At 52.7% G+C, this 15,000-nt stretch overlaps 3 protein-coding genes across 8 annotated transcripts in view; 1 reads left to right on the top strand and 2 right to left on the bottom strand.

The window, feature by feature from the left end:
- The window catches only part of si:dkey-19b23.8 (uncharacterized), a 5,527-nt gene extending 1,028 nt beyond the window's left edge, over positions 1-4,499 (top strand). Inside the window, exons 2-4 of one of the 3 annotated variants that reach the window (XM_060035576.1) lie at positions 1,159-1,911; positions 2,477-2,558; positions 2,589-4,499. In XM_060035576.1, the coding sequence (XP_059891559.1) occupies positions 1,159-1,911; positions 2,477-2,558; positions 2,589-2,922 (1,169 nt within the window). In that variant the 3' untranslated portion in view covers positions 2,923-4,499. Of the gene's footprint in view, positions 1-1,158; positions 1,912-2,476 lie in introns of all 3 variants that reach the window. The other 2 variants (XM_060035578.1, XM_060035577.1) reach the window with 2 other exon arrangements.
- Positions 4,500-4,636: 137 nt separating this feature from the next.
- On the bottom strand, positions 4,637-8,462 carry si:dkey-19b23.7 (uncharacterized). The gene is made up of 8 exons (XM_060035586.1): positions 8,302-8,462; positions 7,715-7,786; positions 7,546-7,617; positions 7,109-7,296; positions 6,257-6,320; positions 5,862-6,027; positions 5,381-5,578; positions 4,637-5,052 (listed from the first exon to the last, which is right to left on the bottom strand). The coding sequence occupies exons 1-8, from the start codon at positions 8,308-8,310 to the stop codon at positions 4,910-4,912; spliced, it is 912 nt and encodes a 303-aa protein (XP_059891569.1). The 5' UTR covers positions 8,311-8,462; the 3' UTR covers positions 4,637-4,909.
- A 607-nt stretch (positions 8,463-9,069) lies between these two features.
- Positions 9,070-15,000, bottom strand: part of man2b2 (mannosidase, alpha, class 2B, member 2) — a 10,411-nt gene continuing 4,480 nt past the window's right edge. Inside the window, exons 9-19 of one of the 4 annotated variants that reach the window (XM_060035536.1) lie at positions 14,918-15,000; positions 14,271-14,407; positions 13,740-14,017; positions 13,171-13,362; positions 12,257-12,500; positions 11,780-11,890; positions 10,652-10,844; positions 10,260-10,454; positions 9,999-10,111; positions 9,568-9,679; positions 9,070-9,384 (exon numbers count right to left, since the gene is read on the bottom strand). The exon at positions 14,918-15,000 is cut by the window's right edge and continues 80 nt beyond it. In XM_060035536.1, coding sequence (XP_059891519.1) covers positions 9,281-9,384; positions 9,568-9,679; positions 9,999-10,111; positions 10,260-10,454; positions 10,652-10,844; positions 11,780-11,890; positions 12,257-12,500; positions 13,171-13,362; positions 13,740-14,017; positions 14,271-14,407; positions 14,918-15,000 — 1,762 coding nt within the window. In that variant the 3' untranslated portion in view covers positions 9,070-9,280. Of the gene's footprint in view, positions 9,385-9,456; positions 9,493-9,529; positions 9,772-9,802; positions 10,112-10,259; positions 10,455-10,651; positions 10,845-11,779; positions 11,891-12,256; positions 12,501-13,170; positions 13,363-13,739; positions 14,018-14,270; positions 14,408-14,917 lie in introns of those variants that run through there. The other 3 variants (XM_060035538.1, XM_060035539.1, XM_060035537.1) reach the window with 3 other exon arrangements.

A 15,000-nucleotide genomic window follows, 5' to 3' on the forward strand; every position in this document is an offset into this window, starting at 1 on the left:
TTTCCTGCTGGTGGTGGTGGGGGGGGGGGGTGTCTTGACAATGAGCCCCCCATCCTGGAACAGCCAAGTCTCTCTCTCTCCCTCGTTCGGTCACTTCAGAGAGAAAGGGAGAGAAAGGGGGAGAAAGGGGGAGAGTGCGCGGTGGTGGGTTGGTAGGATGTTGAGAGAAGGCAGGAGATGTAAAAGAGAAAGGGGAGGAATTCTCCCAAAACAAGGGAACAGCACACAATGGGCCCGCATCCCCCGACAGACCGGCCCGCCGGCGCTCTCGGAGGTGCGTTGTGTTGTTTTTGAGAGGACTTGAGAGAAGTGAGGACAATGGGAGAGCATCTGTTGTGGGTTACGTAAGACCTCCAGTAGCCTTGGTCGTGTAAATCCCTGTTTGTTTCTGGAAGGCATCTCGCTCTCGCTCTCTCTCGCCTACTTTGTTCTGAGTTCGTAGCCTTCTAGTTTGTTTTTGTTTTGTGTGTGAAAGTCTTGACTCCTCCCTCACCCCCCCCTGTGTGTGTGTGTGTGTGTGTGTGTGTGTGTGTGTGTGTGTGTGTGTGTGTGTGTGTGTGTGTGTGTGTGTGTGTGTGTGTGTGTGTGTGTGTGTGTGTGTGTGTGTGTGTGTGTGTGTGTGTGTGTGTGTGTGTGTGTGAAGACTTGATCTTTAGACCATCCTGTAAATATTTAATGGTTCTCTGTAAATGTATATTTTGCGGTGCTTGCGTCATGCCGTCTCACAGATGCTCCCCTGCCTTTTAAAATGTTTTTTTCCACACTTAGAAGTTCAAAGTGTCCCTGGCTGGTTGGTTTGATCTGGTATCTGATTAATTTAAGGACATTCCAACCTTTTAGAGAAGTAGTAATCTCCCGGAATCATTAAAGCCTAAGTTAATCCAACCGCTATCTCTCCCCAACAAAACACAACATAGAAAAAAGTTGAATATCTTAAGTTTAAAATTAAAAATGTATTCAGATTCCCAGCACACAATTCAAAAATGGAATGGAGTTTCTAGCTGAAAAAATTGTGGAAGGAGAGAAGTCCCAAAGTTTGTAAAGAATAATAAAGAAAGGAAGAATAAGGCTTAGAAGAATAGTTCCTGATAGGTGAATGCTGAGCTCTGATTGGCCCCCACGTGCTGCGTCTCGCTGACCTGGTCTCTCCTCCTCCAGATACGATCAGTGTGAGCCACTACACCGCCTCTCTGAAGGAGCGCTGGACGTGCACCGGGAGCCCCCCGGAGCTGGACCCCGCCGACCCCCCCTCTAGCCCCGCCCCGCCGGCCACGGCCACGCCCCCCGGGCTGCGGCGCGTCATGTCGCTGGGCTCCTTCCACCTCATGCAGACGCTGAAGAACTCCCCGGCCGCGCTGCGCCGCCGCTTCGGCCGCGACCGCACGGAGACGCTGTCCCACGGCGACCCGCTCTTCAAGGTGCACTACCTGGGCACGGAGAAGATCTTCTCCCTGGACCGCGGGCAGGCGCAGGACGCCATCGGCCGGCTGCTGGAGGCGGCCGCCAGCGGCAGGAAGCTGGCCAAGGAGCACGCGCTGGTGGTGCGGCCGCGCTACGTGGAGGTGAAGGAGCTGAGCACGGGCCGCCAGCTCACCAAGACCTACCTGCAGGACATCGCCTACTGCGCCGCCGACGCCACGCGGCCCAACGTCTTCCTCTACATCTGCAAGCAGCCGGGCCAGCAGCTGCACTGCCGCGTGTTCTGGTGCAGCCGCGCCGAGCGCGCCCGCGACATGACCGCCTGCCTGGCGCACTCCTTCCAGCGGGCGCTGAGCGACTGGCAGCAGGACGGGCCCGTCCCCGTCCAGCTGCCCCCGGGGCCGGGCGGGGAGGGGCCGAAGGGGGACGAGACGCAAGGCAGCCCCGGCGTCCGGGCCAAGAGCAGCACGCTGCCCCCCAGCCTGGGGAAAGGTGAGCGAGGGGGGGGCCGGGGGGCTCATCACTGATAGGAAGTGGTTTAGTGTGCCTTATTTTTTAGTAGGGTCTCACTTTCATGAACTAACAAGGTTAATCCATTTTACGATGATAAAAGGAAGCCGTGTGTGAGGTTCCGGAGAAATGTTTAGACTATTTCAAAGTTTCTCTAACCATCTCGGTTACGACCCCCATATATTCTCAGAAACGGTCTTCCTCGAAACTACGTGTGTGTGTGTGTGTGTGTGTGTGTGTGTGTGTGTGTGTGTGTGTGTGTGTGTGTGTGTGTGTGTGTGTGTGTGTGTGTGTGTGTGTGTGTGTGTGTGTGTGTGTGTGTGTGTGTGTGTGTGTGTGTGTGTGTGGGGCAGGTATTTCCTGGTAATACTAACGAGGTGTTGGCACTAGCAACAGCAGGCAGGTTTGTTTTGGAGCTCCGGGCTGTGAGGAGGACAAGCAGCCTGTTTGTGTGTAGCGGGCCCCCTGGTCCAGGGCCCCTGGTCCAGGGCCCCTCTCCGGCCCCTGGTGTGTAACCCTGTGGTGTGTTTGTGGTTGTTGGTTCCAGTGCACTGGAGGAAGAGGGGCTCGGTGTCCCGCAGCCCGCTGAGAGCCATCACCCGGCGGGGGTCCGCCTCGGAGACCTGGAACTGAACCCCGAAGACCCCCTCCCCGAAGACCCCCGCCCAGAAGACCCCCGCCCAGCCACTCACAGCACGGACAGATTATAGGGGATGGAGGGGTGGGTGGGGGGGGGGGGGGGGGGGTTGGAGAAGGACAAACCAACGGACGGACGGACGGACGGACGGAGGGTGTGATCTGAGGGCTGGCGTTCCATGTTGGAGTGGGAGCGCTGCTGAAGCTATGATTTATTTTTTGTCTTCACACAAAGTGAACTCTTCCGTCGGGGTCGGGCCCTCGCTGGACCCCACGCGTTCCCTCCGCGCCACAAAATGGCCGCACCTGAGGTCACATGACCCCGGCCAGGAACCACCCGCACACGACCGACTTTGAGCCCCTCAGAAACAGGAACCGCCGGTCAGGGCGGCTCGCTGCGAGGGCGTCGGGAGCTGATATTTTCCTCCAGACGGACTGTTTGTTTATCTTCCACATCGGACGGCTGGACATGGACTTGCCGACGGTTGAATGGACGCCTCAGATCAACAGGGATACGACAAAAACCACTGGCCTCCGTCAGAACGATACCACAACGAGACCGCGGGGACGGAGACGGTTTGCTGAACCTTTATGCTGCCATGACAACCGGGACATGCCGGGTTATATATAAATGTATAAATATCTATTTTTATTTAAATTATTTTTCAGACATGACGATGACAAAGGTGTGTGTGTGTGTGTGTGTGTGTGTGTGTGTGTGTGTGTGTGTGTGTGTGTGTGTGTGTGTGTGTGTGTGTGTGTGTGTGTGTGTGTGTGTGTGTGTGTGTGTGTGTGTGTGTGTGTGTGTGTGCAACATTCCCCAGTTAAGACATCGCTCTAGATAAGTTACCCCATAACCAATCGTGACGCACAGAAACACAGAAATGTTGTCACACCTGTTTCGAGCACTTTTAATCACTTCATCGTAATTCATTTCCAAAGGCTGCAGCTTTTCAAAAGGCTCATCCACAAATATGCACCATTATTCCTTCCTCCATGTTTGAATCTCGTTATCGGAGGAGTTCTGCCTTCCTCTCCAGTTCATCAGTCAACTCTGCTGTGGTTAACTGGGGCGGACATATCGGGTGTTTCTGCTTAGTCACTTTCACACTCAACCCAGTGAATATTGAACTCCCTTCAGCCTGTGTGTGTGTGTGTGTGTGTGTGTGTGTGTGTGTGTGTGTGTGTGTGTGTGTGTGTGTGTGTGTGTGTGTGTGTGTGTGTGTGTGTGTGTGTGTGTGTGTGTGTGTGTGTGTGTGTGTGTGTGTGTGTGTGTGTGTGTGTGTGTGTGTGTGTGTGTGTGTGTGTGTGTGTGTGTGTGTGTGGAACACTAGGACCTCACTGTTCCCACGGTTACCTCTGAATATTCCTGCATTCCCAAGGTGGGGGTGAATGTTGATCAGGAATCTTCTGGAAGATTCTTGTCAGCATGCACCTTTTTACGGCCTAGATGGTCTTCAGGACCGCTCCCACCATGTGTTTGGGGACTGAAGCTATTCCCAGTACACTCTAGGCCTCCCCAGTATCTTCTCCAGTATAGCCTGTGGTGTCTGAAACCCTTGGTGCTAAGAACAAGGGGTTGGTCAACTAAACTGAGCCAACACTGATGACCCACGCTCTGAAGAGCCATTCCATGTAAGTTCGGAGTTGCCTCCTTCATTTTGTTAACCTTTTTTTTGAAGTCATAAAATGTCTTCACAAAGGCTGGCAGAGAAACTCCCGGTAGGATACTGCGGTTTTTATTTTAAATATATATATTTTTTAATGCTCCTTACTGACGTTTATCGCTTTTATTTTGTAAATAGTGTGTATGTCTCACACTTCACAAGTGCCATCGTTTGAAATTCTATTTGAATGTAAAAAGTACTGTTTTATACGTCTTATGTACATATTTAAATATGTATTTTATTGAACAATAAACTTTTTATACTTAACATCGAATGTGTATTTTGGTGTGTCTCTCTCTGACCTTTGTTGACCTTGCCCCTGAAGGTCAAAGTGCGGAGCAGTTTGTAAACGGTAAACAAGATGATAAACGACATGGACGTGACAAACTGGACTCCAGAATCTATTTTCGGACTGAGATGTTATCATTACTTTTTATTTGGCTTCAGGAAAACAAAATGTGTGTTTAAAGGAAGGGAAGGTTTAGACTGTCGCGCAGAACCCCAGGAGGTCCTGGGATTCCTGTCATGTGACCGATTATTCCCCAGAATGCTTGATTCTCCCTTTAAACCTTTTTCAAAGCATGTGACACATGCATGTAACACAAATCTGAATTTGACTGCATAATCGTAGACAAAAAACGACGTTAAACAGTGCGGGAAAGGCTCTTCTATAGTCATCAGAGCTGGAGTGGGGACGGCTGGACGCTGAAGGACTGATGCATTGTGGGAGGGCTGAGGGGTCCGGTGCCGGTTCTGGACTTCTGCCACTCCAGTAAGGACTGGACGTGGAGACGCCTCAGCGGCTTCACCTCCTCCACCACTGTGGAGGACGGGTTCGTCAGAGGATCAGGCTCAATGGAAGCTACAGTGGACACCCGTAATGCAACCTTTTTTTTTTATCATTATTGGTGAACTCAACCTATTCAATAGTTGTTGGATTACTGCAAATAGCTTTGAATACATCATTCATTCATTATCATAATTGTTCTACTCTTAATCCAGTCTGATTTTTTTGTTTTACTTTAATTGTGTTATGCATTGTATTACCAAAAATACAAACTGAACATTGTATCGTAACTCACTAGCACCACCTGCTGGTAATAACACAGCACTACTGTTTACTCCCCTGTGTTCAACCAGGGCCTCACCTCGGTCATAGTGCAGCTCGTCTTTGTTCCCGTGGACCACGTACGTCTCCAGGAAGTTGAGAAGTGCCCCCGACACCAGGAACCTCTCGGGGAGGGGAAGGTTTTGAACGTAGCGCACGTCCAGGGCGAAGGGGTTGGAGGGCGACGGGTTAGTGCACAGGCCCACCAGCTCGTTGACCACATCCCAGATACGGACCTCTGAAAGGGAACACACACACACACACACAGAACGGTAAGGAGGAACTAATTAGGCTTCTGTTTGGACGGCTGTAATGTTGGGGGAGAATGTGAGCGGTTTTCTGGGGGTAAACACGCGATGATCCATTGTTGATCAGAGAGGAGGCTGAAAGGTAATTCCACTGAACCAGCAGCGGGGTACATCTGCGTCGGGTTAGCGCTCGGGGAAAGGGGAGCTTTTCTTTTTCCAACGAGACCCAATTAGAGCGCAGTCTGTTTAGGATTCCTGGCGAGGTTTCCGTACCTTGGGTCTGCCAGTCGGTGATGGACCGGAGCTTCATGGGCGTGTCCCGGACCATTGAGTCCACGCCCCCGATGTTCACCAGGCGCTCGTGATTGGACCGGATCCAGGCGTAGGGCCGGCCGTACTTGGCATAGCCGGCCAATAGGAACAGAGTGCAGTTGACTTCCTGTTAAGAAGAAGGATGGAAGGATTGTGGACAAGTGCCTAAAGAGGCTTTTAGAATTTAGTTATTAAGTTATTTTTATCGTTTTAAAATTAAATGAATCGTCCATAGTTGTGATTTTGAAACACTTTCAGTTGAACTTCACCTTGAAGAGCTTTGGAGGTTAGGAGAGGAGTTGTGAGTGAGGGGGTGAGGAGGTTTATTATGGGATGTTGCTATTGATGTCACTTACTGGCACGGCCATCTCTCGCTCGCTGGGCGAGGCTGGGAGAAGGTGGTCTTCACAGGTGGGACCCCTGTGGAGACAGAGAGAGTGAGAGACAGAGTTCAATTTTCGTGTGTGTGTGCACGCGCGCAGAGAGCGAGAATGCATGCGTCTGCATTCAAATGTGTTTATTTTTCTGGTTTGCGCCAGCCTAATTCATTAGTTGGAGGTCTATGTTTTTATAAACCGTATTTAACTGAGGCAGTTGGCCAAAACACACACACACACACACACACACACACACACACACACACACACACACACACACACACACACACACACACACCTGGGAGCCGTTAAAGTGCCTTGCCGAGGGCCGGCCAGTGATGGAGTAGACCTCACTCTCTTCCACGCCTCACATGTATTTCTAGATGAATTAGCGCCAGGCTTTAATTCAGCCGCATCATGGCGGCTGGTTTAGCCATCACGGGCTCCAGACCCACTTCCTATCAGCTCGTTCTCATACGCTGTTGAGTTAAGTTTACAATGAGGGACTGTGTGTCTGTCCTCCACTACGGTGAAAAGGAAAACATGGGCTTTGACGAAGTTGGACATAATTGGCCACTAAGTACAGCCCTGCGATGATATATGACTCACTAATACACTAAAGACCGCTACGAGCAGCTTTAATATCTCACTGTCAAACACGTCTTTTTTTAATATACATTGCATTAGTCAGCAGTCATAAAAAAACACTGATGGACACCCGCGCACACACGCACACCATCAACACACGCAGAAACAGGACGTTGCTCATCGATTGACGCACAAACACACGCACCCAGCGGCGACGCGCATTCAGCGCACAAGCACACGCACCCGCGTCCGTCGCGTTGGGCCTCGGCGCTCCTCGACGCGCAGATCTCTCCGGGGGTCCCGGGCCGGGTGTCCCCGCCGTCCCCCTCCTCCACGCTGACGGAGCTGCTGCTGGGGGAGCAGTCGGTGCTGCTGGCGGCGGAGGAGCCCGAGGAGGCCCGAGACACGACGAAGCCCGGAGAGCGACGCCCCTTCCGGGGGGCGACAGAGTGGTAAATAAGAGTATTAGTTTTAGTTGCCACTTTCAAAAACGTTCGTTACATTAAAGTACAAATTCATTTGATTGATTCGCTAATTCAAAGTAACGAATTATCTCAAAGTGACTAATTCGAAGTCAACTGTTGCTTTTAGTTTGTTCTCTACAGATGGATATTTTATTGTATCCAGTATGACCGCATGGTGCAGCAGGTGTGTGTCGGTGTGTGTCCGTCACAACACACCGGGTCCTCGTTCACCACCGTCAGCAGCAGCTCCTCCTTCCCGCGCAGCCACGGCTGGAAGTACCTGAAGCCCTGCGGGGGGGAGACAGGAGGATGGATCACAGTGGATTCATCAGTTCATCCGTTCATCCGTTCATCCATCCATTCATTCATCGGCCGGAGGTCTGACCTGCAGAGACCCCAGCAGCGCCAGGTCAGTCAGGAAGTGCTGCAGTTTTCGCTTCTGCTCCCGCTCACGTTTCTGTTCAAACGCGCGCACACACACACACACACACACACACACACACACACACACACACACACACACACACACACACACACACACACACACACACACACACACACACACACACACACACACACACACACACACACACACACACACACACACACACACACACACACAATTCAAGTAAAAGAAAACACGGGTGCAACCTAGGTCGACATCCCCCCATCCCCACTCTAGGTTTAGTATCCTAGCAACACATCCTCCTAGCGCCCACTCTCAGCCTCCTTAAAGGGATCCGCGCTGCAGATACCAGAGGGTTAATCCATGAACATCACCAATGTAAATCATGATAGCATAAGTATACTATACAATTCAAAGAACGCTGAGTTTCACACAAAGGTCTTTATAAAAAGACGATGAAGGCTGCCCGGATTCTTCCTTTAAAATGTTAATGTTTTGCTTTGTATGTTCGATGGGTATAAAATTAGAGGGTGGACTTTCGTCGCATTTACTGGTGTGTTACTTACGCTGCTCATCTCGTAGGGGGAACGGCGTCCGCGTCGTACAGCTCTTCAAACGAAGGGACATGTTTCCATGTCGACTAGCAGCCATCCATGTCTTCTTTCGGGTGTTGTCTAGTCTGCTAAGCCAAGGGACCGTCGCAATTTTGCAGCTGGACAATTCACCGTCTCGTACGACGTCCTGTTTAGGGCTCACCTGCATCCTTGAGCATTTTATTTAAAATAGTCGTTTCTATAACAGTAAACAATTGTAAAAAGGAAAGGCCATTTGGTGAACTGTAAAAAAAAAAAAAATATCATGGTAATTATAACCTGTAATATGCCCTAACAATCTTTTGATTCAACGTGTATATTATTCTATAGGCCTATTATTCTTCTCAATAACATGTTATTGAAATCGAAGAATAATGAGATTTTTGGGATTTTTACCTTTATCCAAAATACGATTCCTCCATCCAAAAAGTTGGGCAAAGTAAAAACATATGTATAAATAATGCACTGTGTGTTATATTAGTCTAGGCTAATATTGATCAAATTCCGTTTAGTTTATTTTTATTAATGTTGTATTAAAAATGAATTGAATCATGAAAGTTTTATTTTAGTTCAGTCAACAAGGCATCGATTTACAATCAAATAAAGTAAGTCACGAATAAATCACTTTAGTGCAAAACATAAACATCAAAATCATGAAAATAGAAAAATTGTACAGTAACAAATTGCAATTCCTCAGAGGGGTAAATTATCTTCACAGAAGAGGGGAGACCATGTGGGGAACCAGGTGTAGACCAGGTGAGGAAACCAGGTGTGGAGACCAGGTGTAGAGACCAGGTGTGGAGACCAGGTGAGGAGACCAGGTGTGGAGACCAGGTGTGGAGACCAGGTGAGGAGACCAGGTGAGGAGACCAGGTGAGGAGACCAGGTGTGGAGACCAGGTGTGGAGACCAGGTGTGGAGACCAGGTGTGGAGACCAGGTGAGCCCCAGAGCCTACAGGCCGGAGGTCCTGAAGTGAACGAAGAAGGTTCTGATCTGCTTGGGGGCGATGGTCACGTTGAACCCCTCCAGCGGGGGTCCGCACGGCCCCTCGTCCGCTGAGACGCACAGAGAGGTATAATCAGGACCCTGTGTTAGCTGGGGACCGCGTACAGTTAGCAGCAAAGTACCCCCCCATGTTGGACTCACAGCCCGACCAGACTCACCTGGTCCAGCGTGTGTGTCGTCCCCCCTCCCCCCGACCTGGTCCAGCGTGTATCCCCCCCCCCTCCCAGACCCACCTGATCCAGGGTGTGTGTTCCAGGTCCAGCGGTCCAGCTCCTGGACGTCCCAGGTCCCGGTCAGGGAGCGCTCCTCCACGGCCCGCACCTCCCCCACCCCCAGCAGGACCTCCTATAGGGGGGGGGGGCGCACCGGGGGTCCCATCAGTACCTGAGCCGCTCCCCTACAGGCCTGGCCTGGACCAGACCCCCAACCCGTCTACAGTGGTGGTCCTTGTTCCAACGCTCCAATGAGTTCCTAGATCACCTGGTACCAAAGTCAGCCAATCAGAAGGCCCTGGCCGTGGCGACGGCGTGCGTCTCACGACCAGACGTGCTGCAACAGATCCTACAACGGCTTCCCCTCCAGACGGTTCTCTGGTCGAGGTGTAAAATGATGGACGCCTCAAGCTAAAGCTGTCCATGCTGACTGTGTGAACGGACGGGGGTACCTTTAGGTCCACGGAGACGGGCTTGGAGAACTCGGGGTCCTCTCCCTCCTCAAACAGATGCATGATCCTCATTAGGACGCGCTCGTAGTCCGGCTGGGGCCGGAGACCTGGACCTGGGGACGGGGGCGGGGCGAGAGCGGCTCAGCGGGGGCGCTGGCCGACACTTCAACAACAGGTTTGTTTTATGTTCTATTGACATTCATCTCATTACTTGGAAGGCGTACAATAGTAGTGCTAGCGACCACGCTTTGTCTGACCTACCTGAGTCCAGGTGGAGGAGGTGACGGGCATGCTGGGAGCTGTAGTTCCACCCGGGGATGCTGAGGCTCAGCAGGTGAAGGTTTGGGGGGAGGACCACCGGTCGCACCGGAACCCCCCCCCCGGACGCCTCCCCCCGCCCAGACCGGGGCCTCTCGGCTTTAGGGGGTTCATTGGACTGGCTCTCCCCTCTTTTCTCTGGTGAGGAGGCGGTGATATTCAGGGCTTAAGCGCGTTTACTGTCGTGCTTCGATTGTGAATCCGAAGCGTTTGTAACGATAGGGATAGTCTTTGTGCAGAAGGCAGACGGTCTGTATTCAGAGTCAGCATTCTCCCCCAGTTCCCGTTCGTTTTGATCGCATCCCAATGGCCCCTAACACTAGCCTAACACTCACGTGGCTGGTTGATGGCCACGACCAGAGGCCGGTTCTGCAGCTCTACCGCCCCCCGCTGGTGGAGGCGGGGACTGGCAGCGAGGGAGCTCAGGGCGAGCCAGAGGACGGGCTGGACCAGCGAGCTGTCGTTCAGCGTCAGGTTGTAGCCCCGGTTCCACGGGAGGTTGTTCCACAGCCGCCGGTGGAGCATCACCTTCAGAGAGACAAGGAGAGACAGGGAGAGACCAGAAAGGGAGACAAGGAGAGACAGGGAGAGACCAGATAGAGAGACAGGGAGAGACCAGAAAGAGAGACAAGGAGAGACAGGGAGAGACCAGATAGAGAGACAAGGAGAGACAGGGAGAGACCAGATAGAGAGACAGGGAGAGACCAGATAGAGAGACAGGGAGAGACCAGATAGAGAGACAAGGAGAGACAGGGAGAGACCAGAAAGAGAGACAAGGAGAGCCAGGGAGAGACCAGATAGAGAGACAAGGAGAGCCAGGGAGAACAGGGAGAGACCAGATAGAGACAAGGAGAGACGGGGAGAGACCAGATAGAGAGACAAGGAGAGACAGGGAGAGACAGGGAGACACCAGATAGAGACAGGGAGAGACAGGGAGAGAGACAAGAGACAGGGAGAGACCAGATAGAGACAGGGAGACACCAGATAGAGAGACAAGGAGAGACAGGGAGACACCAGATAGAGAGACAGGGAGAGACAGGTAGAGTCCAGATAGAGAGACAAGGAGAGACAGGGAGACACCAGATAGAGAGACAAGGAGAGACAGGGAGAGACCAGAAAGAGAGACAGGGAGAGAGACAAGAAGAGACAGGGAGAGTCCAGATAGAGAGACAAATCCGTCGTTTTGATGGGTGGTTGGTTCCAATAACATGCATTTAAGATAAGATACAGGTTGGAGATGTTATAAGTTATAAAAATATTACCTAAAGATTTAGTTGCGATAAGATTTGGGTACATCGAGTTATAGTAACGATAAGCTAACGTATTGAGAAGTGATTTACTAGTTAAGTTAGGATGAGCTGAGGTTAACTTTGATCCACCATTAGCCATGCATACAGTTAAGGGTTTAAACTTAAGCCTGGACCAGGATGAGGTGTGCGTGTGTGCGTGCGTGCGTGGGGTACCTCCAGCTGACCGCTGGCCTGGCTGGAGACTCCGTGAGCTCTCTCGCTGAGCAGGACCAGTCTGCTGCGGTCGTCCTCGATGTAGGCCGCCCGCACCATGGGGTAGAAGTTCTGCAGGGGTGGCACGCATGAGCGCCATTAGGAGGGGTCTATTGGATCCAACGTGTCTGACCATACCATCAATGCACAGTTGTTAGCCAGGGGGGCCCAGAGGGATCAAACCCCTAACCCAAGGGGGGTGTGTGTGTGTGTGTGTGTGTGTGTGTGTGTGTGTGTGTGTGTGTGTGTGTGTGTGTGTGTGTGTGTGTGTGTGTGTGTGTGTGTGTGTGTGTGTGTGTGTGTGTGTGTGTGTGTGTTTGTTTATTTCCCCATTGGCCACTCTGTTATTTAGCAGATCGGCCGACTGCATTAACTTGAGATCGAACCCTGAACCCCCTCCGCTCGGCCAGGGAGTCGAACCCTCCCCCCGGAGCTTACCCGCGCCACGGTGTTGTTGGGGAAGTCGCGGTGCTCCCTCCTCATCATCTGGTACCCGTTGCCGTCGGTGACCAGGGTCCGGTTGGTGCGCAGGGCCGCGGCCGTCCTCAGCACCACCTCCGTGTTGAGCTCCAGAGGCCCCAGGGAGTACCGCTGCTCCAGCACGCCGCACGGGGGCCCGCCCGCAAAGGACGCCGGGACGCGGGTGGTGATGGAGAAGGCGGAGTCTGCGTCGCCTTCCTCTCTGAGGGACACGGCGGGAATGGAGCACTTTACGGCTAACGACCGGCACCTGTACCCAATCAGCAATCAGGTCAAACAGCAGCTGGAACGGGCCAGCGCCCGAGTCCGCATCGCCCTCTCTCGTATCGCCCTCCAGCAGCCTCGCTAACGGACTGTTGGCCATGACTGAGCGCCGGTGGTGGAGTTCTGTTCTAGAGAAGTTGTGGAAGGGTGAGCCACCATTTTGTTTGGCCCACGGTAGGTCAGAGTTTTAGTTTGGTTTAGGACGAGACTGCAGGTGTTTGTTTGGGTCGGAGCGGGGATCTTTACGGTGGTTGTTTGTGCCTCGGCCCGGAGGCCGTTTCCTTCCTTGTTATTTTGTTACTGTACTTCATACAGTTAGGACCAAATAAACCCTTCTTTCCTTGATTGGTGCCTGGTTGTGTAGCGTCATTTCGATCCCTTTCTGCTCTGTTGCCTCCCGACCACGTTAATCAATCTGGGGTCGTAATAACGGAGCAGAACGACAGTACCGCCCGTTCTTCTGAAAGTCCTTCTTGACAGAGTGTTTGTCGAATTGGTTTGGCTTCCGTTCCTCAGATTGAGTAAACGCCATCAACCCCTGAGCCAGGCAGCCCTCCCTAGCAGCTCGCCCTACACCAGCAGCCAGGGCGCCAACGAGAGACCCCCACCTGTAGAAGGTCTGTCGGACCTCCGTCACCACCCTGCCAGGTAGGATCTCCATGCGGACCGCCCGGTGGGCCCTGACCGCGGGGCCCACGGCCGTGAAGACGTAGTTATCAGAGATGGGCCCGGCGCCGACGTCCCCGTTGGCGCGGTACTCCCAGAACTCCTGGCTCAGCAGGACCGTTCGGTTCCCCAGCCTGGTGGGGGACAGAGGTAGCAAAACCACCGGACGAATCGCTTGGAGAAAGGTTGAACTCCGCTGTGATCAGGTCTAGCTCATGGGACATCGTAGAGCGGGATCTTCGTGTATTTTTCCATCTAAACAATTCTCACCCTCAGAACTTATCCTTAAGCAACAAACTAAAAAAGTGAGGTTGAGATGGCTCCTAATAGTTAATAAAAATAATAGTCAGTGAATGAAACCATTCTCTCGTACTGTGTAACGTTTAGTGATCTAGCCGCCCGTCTGTCCTCTTAGAGACGTCTCATTACAGAGGTAGGGGTCCGGCCACTAGTGACCCCCCCAGACCAACCTGCCCCCCCCCAGTACCCCCAGTGTGTGTCTTCGGCCTACCGGTCTGTGATGCTGTGCAGCAGGTTGGTGTCCTGGTCAAACATCAGCGTGTGGCAGTCGTTCAGAACAGGAAGCAGCCTCCGTCCTGTTTCCTGTGCGGGCCCCGGGCCCCGGGCCTCCAACCGTACCCCCGCGGGGGCGTAGGTGGCTCCGCAGCTGGAGCCGGCGCCACACGGCGTCCGGGACAGCCTGAGGAGGTACTTCCTGTGCTGCAGACCCCCCAGGGTGACGACCACGAAGAGGTCGTAGGTCAGGGCGGGCTGTGCCGACCTCTGGATCTGGGGGTCTGGGGGGGTTCGTTTGAAGGATCGTCAAGACAACGAACCGAGAGGCGGAGCCCATTTAAACAACTGGAGTACAGAATCGCATACTTTGATTTAATTATATTCAAACCAAAGGCGTGTTTCATGATCACAACGTCCTGCTCCCTAACCCTCATGTGATCCAGGAAGGCAATGCGAGTATCAATCAATCAATCAATCACTCAATCAATCAATCACTCACTCAACCGCTGAGAACGACGTGCGTCACCTGTGCAGCCACGGGCCGTCCTTCGTCGTCGAAGACCGTCGCCATGGGGAAGGTTACCGTGACGTTGACGACGGTGGTGATGTTCCACGCTAGCGGGTTGTAGACGATGACGTGCTGCTCCGTCGCCTCGTTAGGGCCTGGCCAATGGGGTTTGAGCATGGTAACGAAAAGTTTGAACTTTATACAATCTTTGTTTCTTTCAATTCAAGAACTAATGCAAAGTTTAAGCATCCCGTTTTGTGGCACATTATGGCATTTAACAAACGTGTTAAGGTGTTGACGCAACTTCAACAATTCTGAAGGTGTAATAAAGTGTCACATTATGGTGATAACATTGTTCCTCTATCACTGTTTACAGGAACCAAACTCCGGAAACAAAATGGCCGCCACAAGCTAACAAGCACTAGCTAGTGGCGCCCAACACACAGCCTTCGGTGAGGCTGTGGTTAGCCAGGGGCTAGCCTGTGGTGAGCCTGCGTCTAGCCTGAGGTTAGCTTCAGGTAAGCCTGCGTCTAGCCTGAGGTTAGCCTGAGGTTAGCCTGAGGTTAGCCTGGGGTTAGCCTGGGGTTAGCCTGAGGTTAGCCTGAGGGTAGCCTGCGTCTAGCCTGAGGTTAGCCTGAGGTTAGCCCGGGGCTAACCCTCCCCACCTCTCTCCTGGCGGTGGGGGGCCGGGCCGGGCCCGCGGTGGGGCAGCGGGAGGAGGGCGGCCACCACCTCCTCCACCCCCCTG

Source organism: Gadus macrocephalus, chromosome 17, assembly GCF_031168955.1.
Source record: "Gadus macrocephalus chromosome 17, ASM3116895v1".
NCBI classification, from domain to species: Eukaryota; Metazoa; Chordata; class Actinopteri; order Gadiformes; family Gadidae; genus Gadus; species Gadus macrocephalus.

Bases quoted from the DNA above. Each gene is read 5' to 3' on its own strand.
- si:dkey-19b23.7 (XM_060035586.1), bottom strand. The intron at 6,321-7,108 runs GTGCGTGTGCTT...CTGTCTCCACAG, and splicing joins GCCCAACGCGACGGACGCGG to GGGTCCCACCTGTGAAGACC. The intron at 5,053-5,380 runs GTGAGGCCCTGG...CGTCCTCCACAG, and splicing joins CGAGCTGCACTATGACCGAG to TGGTGGAGGAGGTGAAGCCG.